We start from the raw sequence: 15,396 nt of genomic DNA on the forward strand, positions 1-15,396 counted from the left end.
TCAACCTGCTTCACAAATTTGGTGACTTAAATGTGTTATCACTGAAGCCATGCGCCAACTCATATTGCACCTGTGGGAACAACAGAATTGTCGCAGCGACTTGCCTATTGCTGCAGCTCACAACGAACACACGATAAAAGAAAATGAACATAATGCTTATCAACCTTGCACAGTGGCGTGTGAAGATGATCATGTTACGTCTGGCACGCTGCTAGCGTGCGAATATTTAGTTGTGAGAGCCAGCAACATTGCTAAATGTTTGATAACACAAATAAACACCAACAACAAAAACAACATAAGAACTAATTTAGGTACTTATGTACACATATAATTAATGCACTAATAAGAATACAATTATAATAATTGACAATAATAATACAATAATAAGAAAACAATTATAATAATTGATACAATGATAATAGATTTAATATGAAACTTAACATTCTCCCTCCTGTTGACTTCGGTCAAATTTGTGCTTCTACATCTATTTCGAATTTTGATTGTTGTTGTCGAGTTCGGGGTTGAGGTACTGGATTGTTGTTCCGCTTTCTTCGTTTATGCGTATATCGAACTATGATAATGCATAGTATTAATATACTTAGTCCAAGTGCTAAGTACTCGATAACAAAATGATGTTGATGATGTGCTCTTTCATTTGCAGGAAGTTCTTCTTGTTGTTGAAATGTCTTTAAAGCCGCTTTCAGCTGATTGATGTCATCATCATGCATGGGAACACTGGTGTTCTGCCAATTTGGTGACTGATGTTGTTGTTGATATGTTGTTGTATTCCCTGGCAGACGCGTGGTTGGATTGAGATGCTCTCGAATCGTAGTTATTTCATTATTAAGCTGCACTGGTGCCAACAGAAGCGGACTGATTTTACCATGATTGGTATCAGTTAAAACGCCTAAAATTGCAGACTCGTAAAACTGCACGTTGGTAGTTACACTCAGCAATTGTGTTGCGATTGCGGTGAACAGTTGATAAAGTTTAAGATGAGAAATCTCATCTTCATCCTTTTGTATTTTATTCTGTAAATCAGTCATTCGTTTGACTGTCAATTCGAAAGTTGATTGCGCGAGTTGGCGATCTTTCTTCATGATGTTTAATGTAGAATCTAATATTGACGTTTGATTTTTCAATAGATGAATGAGGTGTCCATCGTTGTCTTTTAATTGTTGGATGGTCTGAGCCATTTGTTTAGCATATTCAGAATCCAGAACACCAAACACCGCATTTGCGACGTTACCAATGATGTCTATGGCACCTCTCTTCTTTCGTTTAGGTTGTAGTATCATACTAGCTGACAACATTTCTAAGTTTGTCATTTTGAATTGGTCAATTAAGACCCAGCAATTGTTATAACCATTCATTTGGTCACATATTGTTGCCAATGAGTTAGTTGCATTTGTGATAAATTCGACCTCTAACTGTAGAAAACTTATATCATAGTAGGCTATGATTGTCCATTCTGCTGGTGATCTCATGATTGAACCCATGTGTTCAAAATGAATCCCAGGCTTTTTATTGAACGATGTGATGCTGATCCCATTAGCAGATATCAGCGGTAGATAGAACATAATAAGTAACGCTAGTACATAGAGTTTTGCCCGTTTTAGTGGCGTTTCTTCAGGTTGAAGTTGGTGTGAAGTGGTAGACGAATGTAATTCTGCTGGTACCGGTGCCAATTGATGTATTGGCCGCTTCAAACTGCCGTTCTTAGTTTTACCCTCTGCCACTCGAATTTTACCTTTAATTCTTGGATGGGTACTCACACTTCGATTTACTGGCGATTCCTTAATTTGACGAGTATTTCCAATAGATGTTGCTTCACGTTTTTTCTCGACATATGTAACTTGCCCATCATGATTCGCAACTGTATCTAATTTTTGCTCATTTTCGGTGGCCTTTATACAAGTGATTGTATCCTGATTACATCCACCTAAGGCACCGCTGCATACCCAACCAAGCACGGTATTCTGTAATACTGGTAAATTGTTGGTCATCTGAATTTGACCTCTTGATATTAACGAATAGAAATGCTCGGCACCTATTAATAAATCGACATCACTGTTTACATTAAACTCGGAATCGGCGAGTTTGATGTTTTTGGGGATCGGCCACTGAGATATGTCGAACGATTTGTTTGGTAGAGGTGAGGTAATTTTTTCCATTACAACTGCTTTCAATTTTATGTTGAAATTAGTGGTACGTGACGAGATGTTGGCAGTGACCTGATGGTTTGCCCTTCTTTTACCTGTGCCAATTCCTGTGATCCATATCGGGTTTGGATTTAGCTGTAGTTGTAATTTTTTGGCCAGGTTTTCTGACATTAGGTTCATTTGAGAACCAGAATCCAGAATGGCTCTGCATTCAATTGCTTCGCCAGTATTTGAATTAATATTGACCTTGGCGGTCCCAAGCAACACATATGGTTTTGTTGACAGTGCTGTAGTTAAAACAGCAGCAGCTTCTTCTTGATTGGAGGAAGTGGTCTTCTTGGATACAGCCGCGTTGATGTTGGTGAATTCAGGTGCGCCAGTTGTTGGCGCCTTTACATTGTACTGAAGATGGAGTAATGTGTTGTGCGCTTTATTGCATTTGACGCAATGCCTGCTGTTGCAATCACTTGTTCTATGTCCGCTGCGAAGACAATTGAAACACAATTTCAACCGTTGTGCTGCGGAGACACGATCAGGAACTGATAATGCCAAGAACTTGTCACACTGGTAAATTTGATGGCCATTGAGGTGACACATCTTGCAAGATAGCGTATTGTTTGTAGTTACTGTTGCTGTCACTACTTTGACTGCTGGTTGATTTGGATAGACACTTTCCAATGATTGAAATCGCTTTTCCAGAAATAGCAGAAAATCATCAATTGATTGTAATTCGCGCGGATGCACTAGAGACTGTTCATATAGCAGTCTAGTTTGTTTATCCAATTTTTGAGTTAATACATATAACAATATTGGACCCCAGGAACTGGTGTCAATGCCCAAATTGTTTAATGCCAATAACCCTTCCAGTGTACAGTCATGTATGACCCGAATGTCATTCGCTGCTGAACCCTTCACAGTTGCTTGATCCATGAGTTTCTGGATGATGGACGAAACGATAATTCTTTTATTGTCATACCGTTCCTTCAATATCTGCCATGCTGTTGCATAGTTTTGATTGGTTAGAGCTAGATGTGCTACTAATCCTGCTGCATCTCCAGTTAAATGATTTTTTAAATACCACATCTTCTGTGCGTCTGGCAACTGAGTGTTGTGGATCATTTCTGTGAACAAGTTGTCGAACTCTATCCACTTGGTATATGTTCCGTCAAACTTCGGAATTGTTATGTTAGGTAACCTAACTTGCACCTTTTCCGCAACGAGAGGTGGTTGCTGTTGATTTGATGTCACCTTTGATGTTAGTGACACCAGCACATTTTGAACTTCTTCTTCTAGTTCAATATATTTCTGGATATCATATCCAACTCCTATTGGATTGGAATGTATTTCCCAGATTTTAAAATTAACGGCTTCAATTTCTTGCCATAATTTGTTAATTCTGTCAATATTTACTTGGTAATATGACAGAGGCTGTTGCTCGTATATGCGCTTGACGCCATTGATGAGCCGCAATAATGAACATGATATTGCGCGTTGTTTGTTGATGAGCCCTTGAATCTGTGGATCAGGGCCGCACGCTGGATCATCTGTGTGTCCAACATTAAATCTTGATGTTGATGGAACAGTTACAGGCTCGACTATTTCTTCTTGGTTGAATTGTTGAATGGCCGTTTCAAATTGTCGGCTGTACTGTTTGTAAATATTCAGGATCTCTTGATAATATTCCTTTTTTATGTAGTCGTGTCCGACTGGAATTGAATCAAGACTCTGAATTTTACTGTCGACTTCATCGAAGGACTCCCACGCTGAGTTTAAACGCTTCAGTCGTTCTTCATAGTACGCCTGGGTTTTCCTTGCCTGACCATCCTTCTTGAAGTTTCTTATGATATTCTGGATTTCAGCACCTGTTTCAGCCTGTTGGTTGATAAGGTCCTCCATGGTCACCAGAAAATTGATTGTTGAAATGTTAATACGTGTGTGTCACCAAATGACAACAATGATGCGTGTATGTCCACAAATGACAATACTGCTGCGTGAATGACAATACTGATGCGTGATAGATCACGTGTATGTCCACAAATGACAATACTGATGCGTGATATCACGTGTATGTCCACTGAATGACAACAATGATGCGTGTATGTCCACAAATGACAATACTGCTGCGTGAATGACAATACTGATGCGTGATAGATCACGTGTATGTCCACAAATGACAATACTGATGCGTGATATCACGTGTATGTCCACTGATGCGTGATAAATCACGTCGGGGTCACCAAAAATGTTATGATCCGTACCTAGTTTGATACGGACTGAAGCTAATCCGGCACTTGAACCAGCTTAGCTTTTCACGATATGTTATCCTCCGTATCTAGTCTGACACGGATTCACTAATCCGGCACTTTAACCAGCTTAGTAATTCACTTACGTAATCCGGCACATGAACCAGTTACGTAATTTATAGATATCTAGATATATATGTAAATATATATATAGATATTTATTTGTTTATTTTATTTTTATTATTGATTTTCAAATTCGGCACATAAACCGACTTTGCTCAAGGTTCTTTTAGGCACTTAAACCAAAAGAAAACACTTGGTTGTATTCAGGTTGTTAAATTGAATCAAATGTTTATTAAAAATGTTGTGCTTTTATACAAAATTCTTAACACTAAGCTTATGGTAAAGGAGGAAATGCACCCAGTTCCCACGATTTGTTATCCGATGGACTTTGAACATTCAAGGCCAAGGGCATTCGTGGGAAATATGTGCATTACCTATGCTTATACTATTTAATGCAACCAGCAAGCTGATATATGTATTTTGCCATATATCAACCTGCTTCACAAATTTGGTGACTTAAATGTGTTATCACTGAAGCCATGCGCCAACTCATATTGCACCTGTGGGAACAACAGAATTGTCGCAGCGACTTGCCTATTGCTGCAACTCACAACGAACACACGATAAAAGAAAATGAACATAATTCTTATCAACCTTGCACAGTGGCGTGTGAAGATGATCATGTTACGTCTGGCACGCTGCTAGCGTGCGAATATTTAGTTGTGAGAGCCAGCAACATTGCTAAATATGTTTGATAACACAAATAAACACCAACAACAAAAACAACATAAGAACTAATTTAGGTACTTATGTACACATATAATTAATGCACTAATAAGAATACAATTATAATAATTGACAATAATAATACAATAATAAGAAAACAATTATAATAATTGATACAATGATAATAGATTTAATATGAAACTTAACAGTAATTTTTGCATTTGACCAATCTTGAAATTGTATGGAAATTATTGGTTAGTGCGTAAACAATTTTTGAATAAAACAATAAGACACATACCTTGAGCTATCGTTGGGTGTTCTATTTTGCTGGAACTTTATTTAAAAAAATAAAATAATTTTCTAATTAATAGAATGAAATACACACGTTCACTGGCACAATACATTGCTAAAAAAACAAACGAGAACAAAACAAAATAATGATAAAGAGACCTGTCAAACGAAGAAAGCTTTGTGCAGAAAAGGTGTAGAAGTGGATCGCAACTCAGACAAAAACCACTTCTAAATTGCAGTAGGTACTCAAAGAAATGCAAATTCGCCGTGAAACTATACTTTCGCTCAGTGCGGTACAGAAAAGGAGCTTTAATGTTGGGTCAACAAACTTTAACGTTTTTACAGCTGACACCGTTGACCATGGACGGGATAATTAAATTATTATTATTTGTTAATAATTGGTTAATATTAATATTATTTGTTAAATTTCAAAATTTGTATTTATAAATTGTCAAAACTTAAAAATTGAATTTTATAACCAAATTTAAAACAAAGTAAAAATAAAAAGTACGTATACACTAAAATTTTGTACATAAAGATTATAAATATTTGATAATATCGAAAGTTCAAAAATTTTATTTATAAATTGTGAACACTTAAAAATTGAATTTTACAACCAAATTTAAAACAAAGTAAAAAGTACGTACAAACTAATATTTTGTACATAAAAATTATTTTAAATTAAATTAAACTAATTAAATTATTAAATTTGTTAATACCGAAATTTCAAAATTTGTAATAATAAATTGTGAGAACTTAATAATTAAATTTTACAAGTGGATGTAAAGCAAAGTAAAGAGTACGTATAAATTAAATGTTGTACATAATTATTTATTTGTTAATAAAAATAAATCTAAATAATTTCTTTTCTAACGAACAAATAAATTAAAAGAGAAAAATAAATTAAAAATTGTATTTAAATAAACGCAAACAGATACTTAAACAGATACAGAATTGGTAAAGCACATCTTATGGTATACTAACTTTTCCTGAACGGTACAAATTTAACAGTGGGAATCCAACAGGGCTTCAACAGTATCTGAATCTAGGTTGCAAGGGGTATAACACACGTGTCTATACCATAGTGTCGGAAGCGAAAGGTAACATTAAGAGTAACCTAACGTCTTCGGCCCCTGGACGCTTTAACAGTGAACAGGGACGGGCGTGTTATCTGCGACCTATATATATATATCATAATACATATTTAATAACAAAATAAATTTTATGTAATAAAATAAAACAAAAAAACATGTTTTTAATTTTCTGCATAGAATACCAAAAAAAAAAAAAACATAAAACCGTACAAACAAAGCAAATGCTTTCATCCCTCAAATAATTTGTGTGATACACGTTTGTTTGCATTTTGCGCTCTCACTTCACCTTTTGCTTACGAAGTCTTCGAAGTTTTGCACTACACTTAAACTTCGAAAATTTCGAGAACAAAAATTCATAAAAACTTCGAAGTTTTTTCCAACTTCGAAGCCAACAGCACTCTGCTCACATCAAAAGACAGATAATCAGCTGTCAAATAGAGGGCAACTTTTTCATTTAGTTTGTTAAATAAGTTACATTTAAGTTATGTATATTTATAAATTGCAAGTGATAACATGGCATCAAAAAAATGTACTATTCATTAAAAAAAAATAGAAATTATTAAAGTGTTCGAAAACAAAAAATTGTCTGTACGTGAAATTGCAAAAACGTAAATTTTAGTCCCCATAAAAAATGAAATTTTTTTTGTTTTTAAAGGTTTATTATTGGCAAAAAACAAGCTGCAGAAATTAATAAAAATGAAGACACAATTCGTTCTAGATGAGAGTCTGGACTTAACATTCATCAAAAGCGAAGTTTTCTTAAAGAAGGTGGCTCTGAAATAGACAAAATGTGTTTTGATTGGTTTGCTAAGGCAAGTAGTCAAAAAATTCCTATGTCTGGCTTTATTGTAAAGGCAAAAGCAATCGAAATAGCAATCAAATTAAGTGTATCTTATTATAATGCGTCAGCTCGATGGTTGAATAGATGGCGCTCAAAGAATAATGTTGCTTTCAAGTGCATATCTGGTGAATCTGCAGATGTAAACCAGGAGGATGTCAAGCAGTTTAGGGGAAAGTTGAAATCTCTGTTGAGTAAATACAAGTCCCAGGACATTTACAATGCAGATGAAAGCGAGATTTTCTTTCGCGCATTGCCTAACAAAACTTTCGCTCTTAAATCTGAAAAATGCATTGGCGGTAAATTTTCGAAGGAAAGACTTACAATTTTGTTTTGCGCAAACATGGTGGGAGAAAAAGAGTTCCTTTTGATTATGGTAAAGCAGCTCGCCCTCGATCATTTAAACATGTTTCTATAAGGGATTGCCAGTGATTTGGAAATCTAATAGAAAAGCATGAATGACTCGAGAAGTAATGCATGAATGGCTGCAACAGTTCAATACAAAAAATGAGAGTACAGAATAGAAAAATTGTTTTATTTTTAGATAATGCAGCATCTCATCCAAGGGAATTAAACTTAACTAACATAATTATTGTTTTTTTGCCTCCAAACACAACGACAGCAATCCAACCCCTTGATCAAGGAGTAATCCAAAATTTTAATATTTTCTATAGGATCTTACTTTTAAAACACTTGCTACGTAAAATCGGCGCTACAAGGTCAGCTTCAGAGTTGGCGAAATCTATTAATGTACTTGGAGCTGTTTATTTCCATAAAACATCTTGCGATAAAGTAAAAGCAACAATAATTCAAAAACAGGATTTTCAAAAGTTGATGAAAATTTTTCTGATTTTGATCCCGAAGACGACATTCCACTGGCACTCTATGCTAAATTTCAGGAAGGACTTGATTGAGTAAATGATTTTGACGATTTTCTCAAAATAGACAGAAATGTCTGCACATAAGTGATTCAGAAGAAGAAGCTAATAAAGAAATAAGTGAGCCCATAATATCATACGATGAGGCGTTAACACTTGTTGCACGTTTGAAACAATTTGCCAAAAATGATTTCGTAGTTTTTCAACACATCAAAAATATCGAGAGTCATTTTGAAAATGAACATTTTAAATTAAAACAATCAATGCTTAAGCAATCAATCATTACAAAATTTTTTCAACCAAATTATTATTGATATGCAAAAACTTTTACTATGTAACGTACTTTATCGACACATGTAACAATATGTATGTTTGTATATGTAATATTTATTATTAAATAATAACAAATTTGCACAAAATATTAAATGTTTATATTAAATAAACGACATTTTAATCATAATTTTTTGTAATCTCTCCCATAAGCGGACATCCCCCATAACCGGACAAAAACACTGCGACGGTGAGTGTCCGGTTATGAGAAATTTCATTGTATATACATATTATAGGTTTTCTCAATGCTCTTAAAATACGCGATTGTTTCGGTAATGTCTTCTTTCTTCAAATCTCTTACCGCTCAGCCATTTCTTTAGGTTTGAAAACAGAAAATAGTCTCAGGGGGCTAAATCTGGAGAATATGTTGGATGGGGTAGCAGCTCGTATCCCAATTCGTGGATTTTGGCCATCGTGACTAGACAAGTGTTCAGACGTGCATTGTCTTGATGGAACAGCATTTTCTTTTTCGCCAAATGCGACCGTTTTTGCTTCAAATCAACGTCGAATCTGTTCAAAAGCTTTGAATAATATTCGCCGGTGATCGTTTTACCTCTCTCGAGGTAATCGATGTGAATGGCACCGCTTACATCCCAAAAAACTGTAGCCATGACCTTGTTGGCTGACAGACTCTGTTTGGCCTTCTTTGGTCCACGTTCACCTCTAACAACCCACTGTTTCGATTGTTCTTTGGTCTCTGGCGTGTTGTGATGAATCGATGCGCAAAAATTTGTTCGGTTTACGGCTGAACATCGCTAAACACTCTTTTGAAGTGGTCACACCATTGCGCTTATGGTTGAGTGTCAGCAGTCGCGGCACCCATCTCGCGGAGAGATTTTTCATGTCCAAATATTCGTGTAAAATATATATATCTTTATGCCATCGAATTCATTTTATAATTTATTCATGCAATTTTTGTATTCCTTTAAATATGTATATAATAGTTTCAAATACGCAAGATCGTAAGATCGCCGCAAGACTTAAAAAGTTATATATATTCTTTAATTTTGATATATGTATGTTATAAACATATATCTTAATATTAATTTGGCGTAGTACCACCCTGACGAATGGTTTAGAACTCGTGCTTCTTGAAAAATGCATTGTCTTAAATACTTATACGCTAGAGCTTTTTTATAGCTTGTTGTGTCAGCCTAGATGGTTTTGTTGTAGTATTAGCTGCCCTGCATGGCATGGTGGCAAGCCTGGTATACTCGCTGGTTTTGGGGTGGGATTCTTGGCTACTAGATACTACTGCTGAAAACTAACAAAACAAAAATAATCATACCATGACTTACTTCTATTCATTCAAGGAACTAAAAAAACTATACCTACAATTCAATTCTTAACTACATTCCCTTCATATTTTTTTTCTCCTTTTTTTTGTTTCTTGTGCTATTACTAACTATAACGAATATGTATCTAAAACTTAAAAAACTGAATTTACAATCATAATTCTTATAACTATTTTTTTTTCTTTTTCTTGACAATTCAAAAAAAAACTGCTCTCTAAACTACATTATACTTATATATAAAACCCACATCCTCTATCATTATTTTCTTTCTTTTCTTTTCTTCCTCTTCTTCTTTCTCATCCTGTTTTCCCAGCACACAATTCAAGGTCCTGCATCATCTGTCTCATTTCCATGATAATCTTGTGATGCTCCTCATCACCAATCTGTGGTGTTTGAGCTTCAAGACATTCGTTTGGAGTCGCCATACTCTTTATAATAATCAATATCCAAGTATGTGTGTTAATGGTTATTTTTTTTTTCTTCGCTGTTTCAATATAGCGAAGTCAAGCTAGCTTTACTAGCAGAATCAAAGACAGCTCACATACTATTCAATAATGAACATGTTTTATTATTCAAATTACTAATATTCAATTTCATATTCATCTTATATTAAGCCATTCTGCCTTAATAAAGGTGCTGGCAATATGTTCAATAATGAACATGTTATTTTAAGACAAATGCCAGTTTTCTCTTTAAAATCATAAAAAATTATATTAAAATTAAAATAATGCACAACTGTGCATATTAAACACGCTGGCAGGATGTCCTTAAATTGATAGTTTATTATTCCAAGCCTGTTATAGTTTAAATGCTTAGAATTATATACGAAGGAAAAAACACGGGTAATAAAAAAACCCAAAACTAAAATAGTAACATTGTAGAATATTAAACACATTTTAAAATACATTTTATGATACATGGCACCGTTTCGATAATAAAAATATATTTGTAAAATAATAAAAATTCTACGTGCCGGGATTTTATTGTATACTTTTTTTGTAATGCAATACAGTCGACTCAAACAAGCTATAACAGGTAATAAATATTGTAAATTAGTTAAGTTAGTTTTAAGATTATTTTTGTATAAATACAGCATACTTTGTAAAATTTTTTTTTTTTTTTTTATATAAATGTTTTATATTATATATGATTTTAGATGAATAAATAAAACAAAACAAGACATAAAGCAACTAGTTATTAGATAACTAACAAGCAATTTAAATTTAAATAGATTAGGCGATTCCACGCAATAATAAATTAATTGTACTATATTTCAATGATTTAAGCCCAAAGATCGCACGGCTTTCGGCGCTTTAGACGGCGTATTGGCTCAGTTGTCGCTAGTAAATGCGCCTCAGCATTTATGTGACAACTAAGTCTATCTTGGTGTGATTTGGCTTTGGTATGAATTTCTTCCTGTACTGTTGACACTCCAAGATCACGATGTAAGTCAGAATTTCTCACGTACCATGGCGCGTTTGTTACACTCCGTAGCATGAAATTTTGGAATCTTTGGATGATGGAAATTTGTGTTCTGCTTGCGCAATCCCATAGCTGTATTCCATATGTCCAGATTGGCTGGAGCATTTGTTTGTATAATACAAGTTTATTGAAAAGCGATAGTTTTGATTTTTTGCCGATTAACCATTTCAACGATTTGAATTTAAGATCTAATTCACTTCTTTTCTTTTTTATGTGTTCGCTCCATCTTAGTTTAGCGTCCAAAGTCATACCCAAGTATTTCGCAGTATTCGCGTGAGGGATTTGTGCTTCATCGATGTAGACAGGTATATGACTGATGTTTCGATTTGTGAAATTTACATGCACTGATTTTTCTTTATTCAGATTAATTTTCCATTTTTTTGTCCAAGCAATTATACTGTCCATACTATTTTGCAAATTATTAGCTGCTATTACTGCGCTTTCTCCAACTGCAAGGACTGCAGTATCATCAGCAAAAGTTGCTGTGAACGTTGTTGCACTCGTTGGCAAGTCGTGTGTATAAATCAGATATAAGAGAGGACCCAAGACACTACCTTGCGGAACTCCAGCGTTAATTTTATGCAGTTTACTATAGGTATCACCGTGCTTTACTCGAAAGTAACGATCAGATAAGTAAGAGGAGATTATGTCATAATACTCCGTTGGGAGAATATTTTTTACTTTGGTAAGCAATCCGGAGTGCCAGAATTTATCGAAAGCCTGCGACACATCTAAAAACACAGCTGAGCAGATTTTTTTTTCCTCAAGAGCTTTTTCTACTACATTGGTAATCCTATGGACTTGATCTATGGTGGAGTGATTGCACCTAAAACCAAACTGATGTAAAGGTATTATGTTTTGACTTTCAATCAGAGGAAGGATTCTTTTCAGTAAGACTTTTTCAAATATTTTTGAAAGTACAGGCAGAAGTGCTATTGGTCTGTAACCACTTACGTCATTAATATCCTTTCCTGGCTTATGTACCATGATAATTTCAGATACTTTCCACAGGGATGGAAGGGTTCGCATCTGTATTATAGCGTTAAATATATTCGTAATTTTAACTAGGCATTTTGCAGGAATTTCTTTTAAAACTTCAGCACTTATCAATTCATAACCTGGGGTTTTTTTTAGCTTAAGTTCATTTTTAATAATCATCATTACCTCAAGCTCGGTGGTTGGTGGAATACATGATGAATGTGCTGTCCTAGGAGGGCAGATTACTGCATTGTTAACGTTTTCGTCTATGGAAAACACTTTTGACAAGTGTTCGGAAAAGACCTCCACTTTTTCCTCATCGCTTTTAGCCCATTGATTAGCGTGATTTTTAATTGGAGCCTTGTGTACTAAAGGTCGCTTAAGGTTTCGTGTGCATTTCCAGAGAGAATAGTTGGTAGCACGATCATTACTTAAGTTAGATAGGTAGTAGTTGAATTGATTATTTTTAAATTGCTTGATTTTTAGGCTGAGTTCTTTTGCAAGTCTGTTAAGAATGGCTTTGTCTGCTGGAAATCTGGATTGCTGCCACTTTTTCCGCATCTTTCTTTTTTCCCGCATAAGATCCACAATGACTTTTGGGTATTTATGAGGATAGGTTGCATTCCTTAATGTGGGCGTGCTGCACCATGCCGCATGTTGTAGTAAATTTAAAATAGAAATTTGTAAGGTTCAAAATTTCGCTTTCAAGATCATTTTCTTCACAAATTTCTTTTGAAGCAATGGTGTTTTCATTAAGGATTCTTCTGAAGTAACTCCAATCTGTATATTTATTTTCAAGTTTTAGACATTTTTTATTTATTAAGGCAGATTCGAAGAGGGTTATGTAGAGAGGGGAATGGTCGGAGCTTAGTTCTACTCCATCTGTCATTTTTAAATTGTAGGACGAAATTTGCTTGGTTATAAAGAAATCGAGTAGATCAGGCACCTTTGTTGGGTCAGTTGGCCAATAGGTTGGGTTCCCGGATGACAAGCATTCGCAGCCAGTTTGCTGTATAGCTTTGAGGAGTTCTCTACCTTTCGTTGTAATTAAGCGAGAGCCCCAATGCGTATGTTTAGCGTTGAAATCGCCACCCATAATGAAGCGATGCTTATGAGTTTCTATAAGATCTTTGTATTGTTCGGATTTAATTGAATGTCTTGGAGGACTGTATACCGATGTTAGTAGTAATTTGCTTTGTAAGTCAAGGACAACAGTTATTTGTAAAATAAAATCAGTATCAACTGAATACTCATATGATAAACTTCGATTACTTATTTTTATTCAATCACATACGAATAAATATAACCAGAAAAAAAAGCAAAAGCAAATATAACTTGTGACTTTGTAAATATTTTATATTTTTTTATAAATATTGGTAAGCAATGTTGTGGTTTTCTGTGATGTAAGACGTGACTGCGCCAAATGTTGTATCCTTTATTCCACTATCTGGACTAAATGTTGTATCTTTTATTTAACTTCAGTTAGTTGTTTCTTTTTACTTACTATAATCGTATATGTCTTTTTTTTTTATTAGTTGTAAAATTTGTTTGTCGAGTTAGATAATTATATAATTTATTTGGTTATTCATTTTTCATGTTTCAAGAAAAGAAAAGTCATTGATTTGTTTCTCTGTAGATATTCTTTTATTCTAATTTCAAGTTTCTTTCTTTGTATAGAGTTTTCTTTTTATTTTTGTTTAATCAAAACTACCACTTTTCTTAACATAAATGTTTATAACTATTTTACAATGTCCTTAGCTATTATAGAAACACTTCGCACTTGAGTTTAGTTTCACAATTATTTTGTTTAAATTATTTATTTTCTTTAATTTTTTACAAATATATTTTTTGTTTAATTTTTAGAAACACACGACTTATTTGTTTTCAATTTATCCGTCAGCGCTACTACGCTTGACCATTTTATGTTTCTCTAAATGTACATTATACTTTTAAGCACTACTTCGCTTAACCACTTTTTATTTCTAACAACCCCAGAGTTCAAATTTTGAACCCATCTTATATACCTAAACTTGATGCAAAAATCCAATATATGACCTTAAAATTACCCTAGTTACCTAATTGGGCTTTTCCATAGTTTCATAATTTACTTTGCTAAATTTGCAAAGTTTTTATTATTAATAAGAATGCTCTACATATTTTTGCAATTCTTCCGTATTTACAATTTCAAAGTCACTTACATCGTGACACCAATTACTAACCAAATACCAAAACTCAGCATTTCTTATCGTCGAACTGACGGTCTGATGCTTTGGTTCTAGTCAACAACTGCCCAGATGCAAATAACCTTGCCTATTTTTAGGGAAAATGTACGATCACCTAAGATCGTACACACTACCTTACGGAAAAACTGCCAAAACCGTGAAATTAAATAAAATAAATATTTAACTCACAGCAGCAATAACAACAGAAAATGAGTAAGTAAAACAAAATCCAATTTATTTATGTATCATATAAAAAAAATAAAATATCTTGTAACCAAGTATTAACTCTCATACACCTATGTATATGTATACATTTAATATAATTAGTAAGTACTTAAGTATACACTAAGTACTTACTAGTTCCGTTGAAATGACGTCACTACGCGCGTTCTAGGTACCTAGCTACAAAAATATTAAATAAGGAAAGTTTATGTAAACAAATCAACATGTGTCTATTTAACAAATCAACAGCTGATGTGCTTAAAGAAATTTTACGTCGTTTGAAAAATTTACGTTCAAAGATTTTTTTTGTATTAATTTACAAAATGTAACAAAGAATTTTTTAAAATAAAAAATAAGAAAATTCAAAAAAAACTAAGGATTTAAAATAAACAATTTTTTTCCTTTTTCATTCTTTAAAATAAAAAAACCAATATGATTACTTTATGTTATACTATAATACTATATACTATTATTCTATATATAAATAAAACTTAAAATAAAAGTAAAAAAATCTAATGATTTTAATAAAAACAAACTTTTTTTTTTCTTTTTTTTAAATTCACTTAAAATAT

At 33.7% G+C, this 15,396-nt stretch overlaps 1 protein-coding gene across 1 annotated transcript; it reads left to right on the forward strand.

The window, feature by feature from the left end:
- The first annotated feature begins 7,367 nt into the window (after positions 1-7,367).
- LOC119665525 (tigger transposable element-derived protein 6-like) lies at positions 7,368-8,331 on the forward strand. Its single transcript, XM_038074750.1, has 2 exons — positions 7,368-7,716; positions 8,237-8,331. The coding sequence occupies exons 1-2, from the start codon at positions 7,368-7,370 to the stop codon at positions 8,329-8,331; spliced, it is 444 nt and encodes a 147-aa protein (XP_037930678.1).
- The last annotated feature ends 7,065 nt before the right edge of the window (positions 8,332-15,396 follow it).

Source organism: Teleopsis dalmanni, chromosome 1, assembly GCF_002237135.1.
Source record: "Teleopsis dalmanni isolate 2A chromosome 1, ASM223713v2, whole genome shotgun sequence".
In the NCBI taxonomy this organism is placed as follows: Eukaryota; Metazoa; Arthropoda; class Insecta; order Diptera; family Diopsidae; genus Teleopsis; species Teleopsis dalmanni.

What these genes read in the sequence shown, in the direction of transcription:
- LOC119665525 (XM_038074750.1), top strand. Translation starts at nt 7,368, where the DNA reads ATGTGTTTTGATTGGTTTGCTAAGGCAAGTAGTCAAAAAATTCCTATG. An exon ending in ATCTGAAAAATGCATTGGCG is followed by an intron (nt 7,717 to 8,236) that starts GTAAATTTTCGA and finishes ATTCAAAAACAG; the next exon opens with GATTTTCAAAAGTTGATGAA.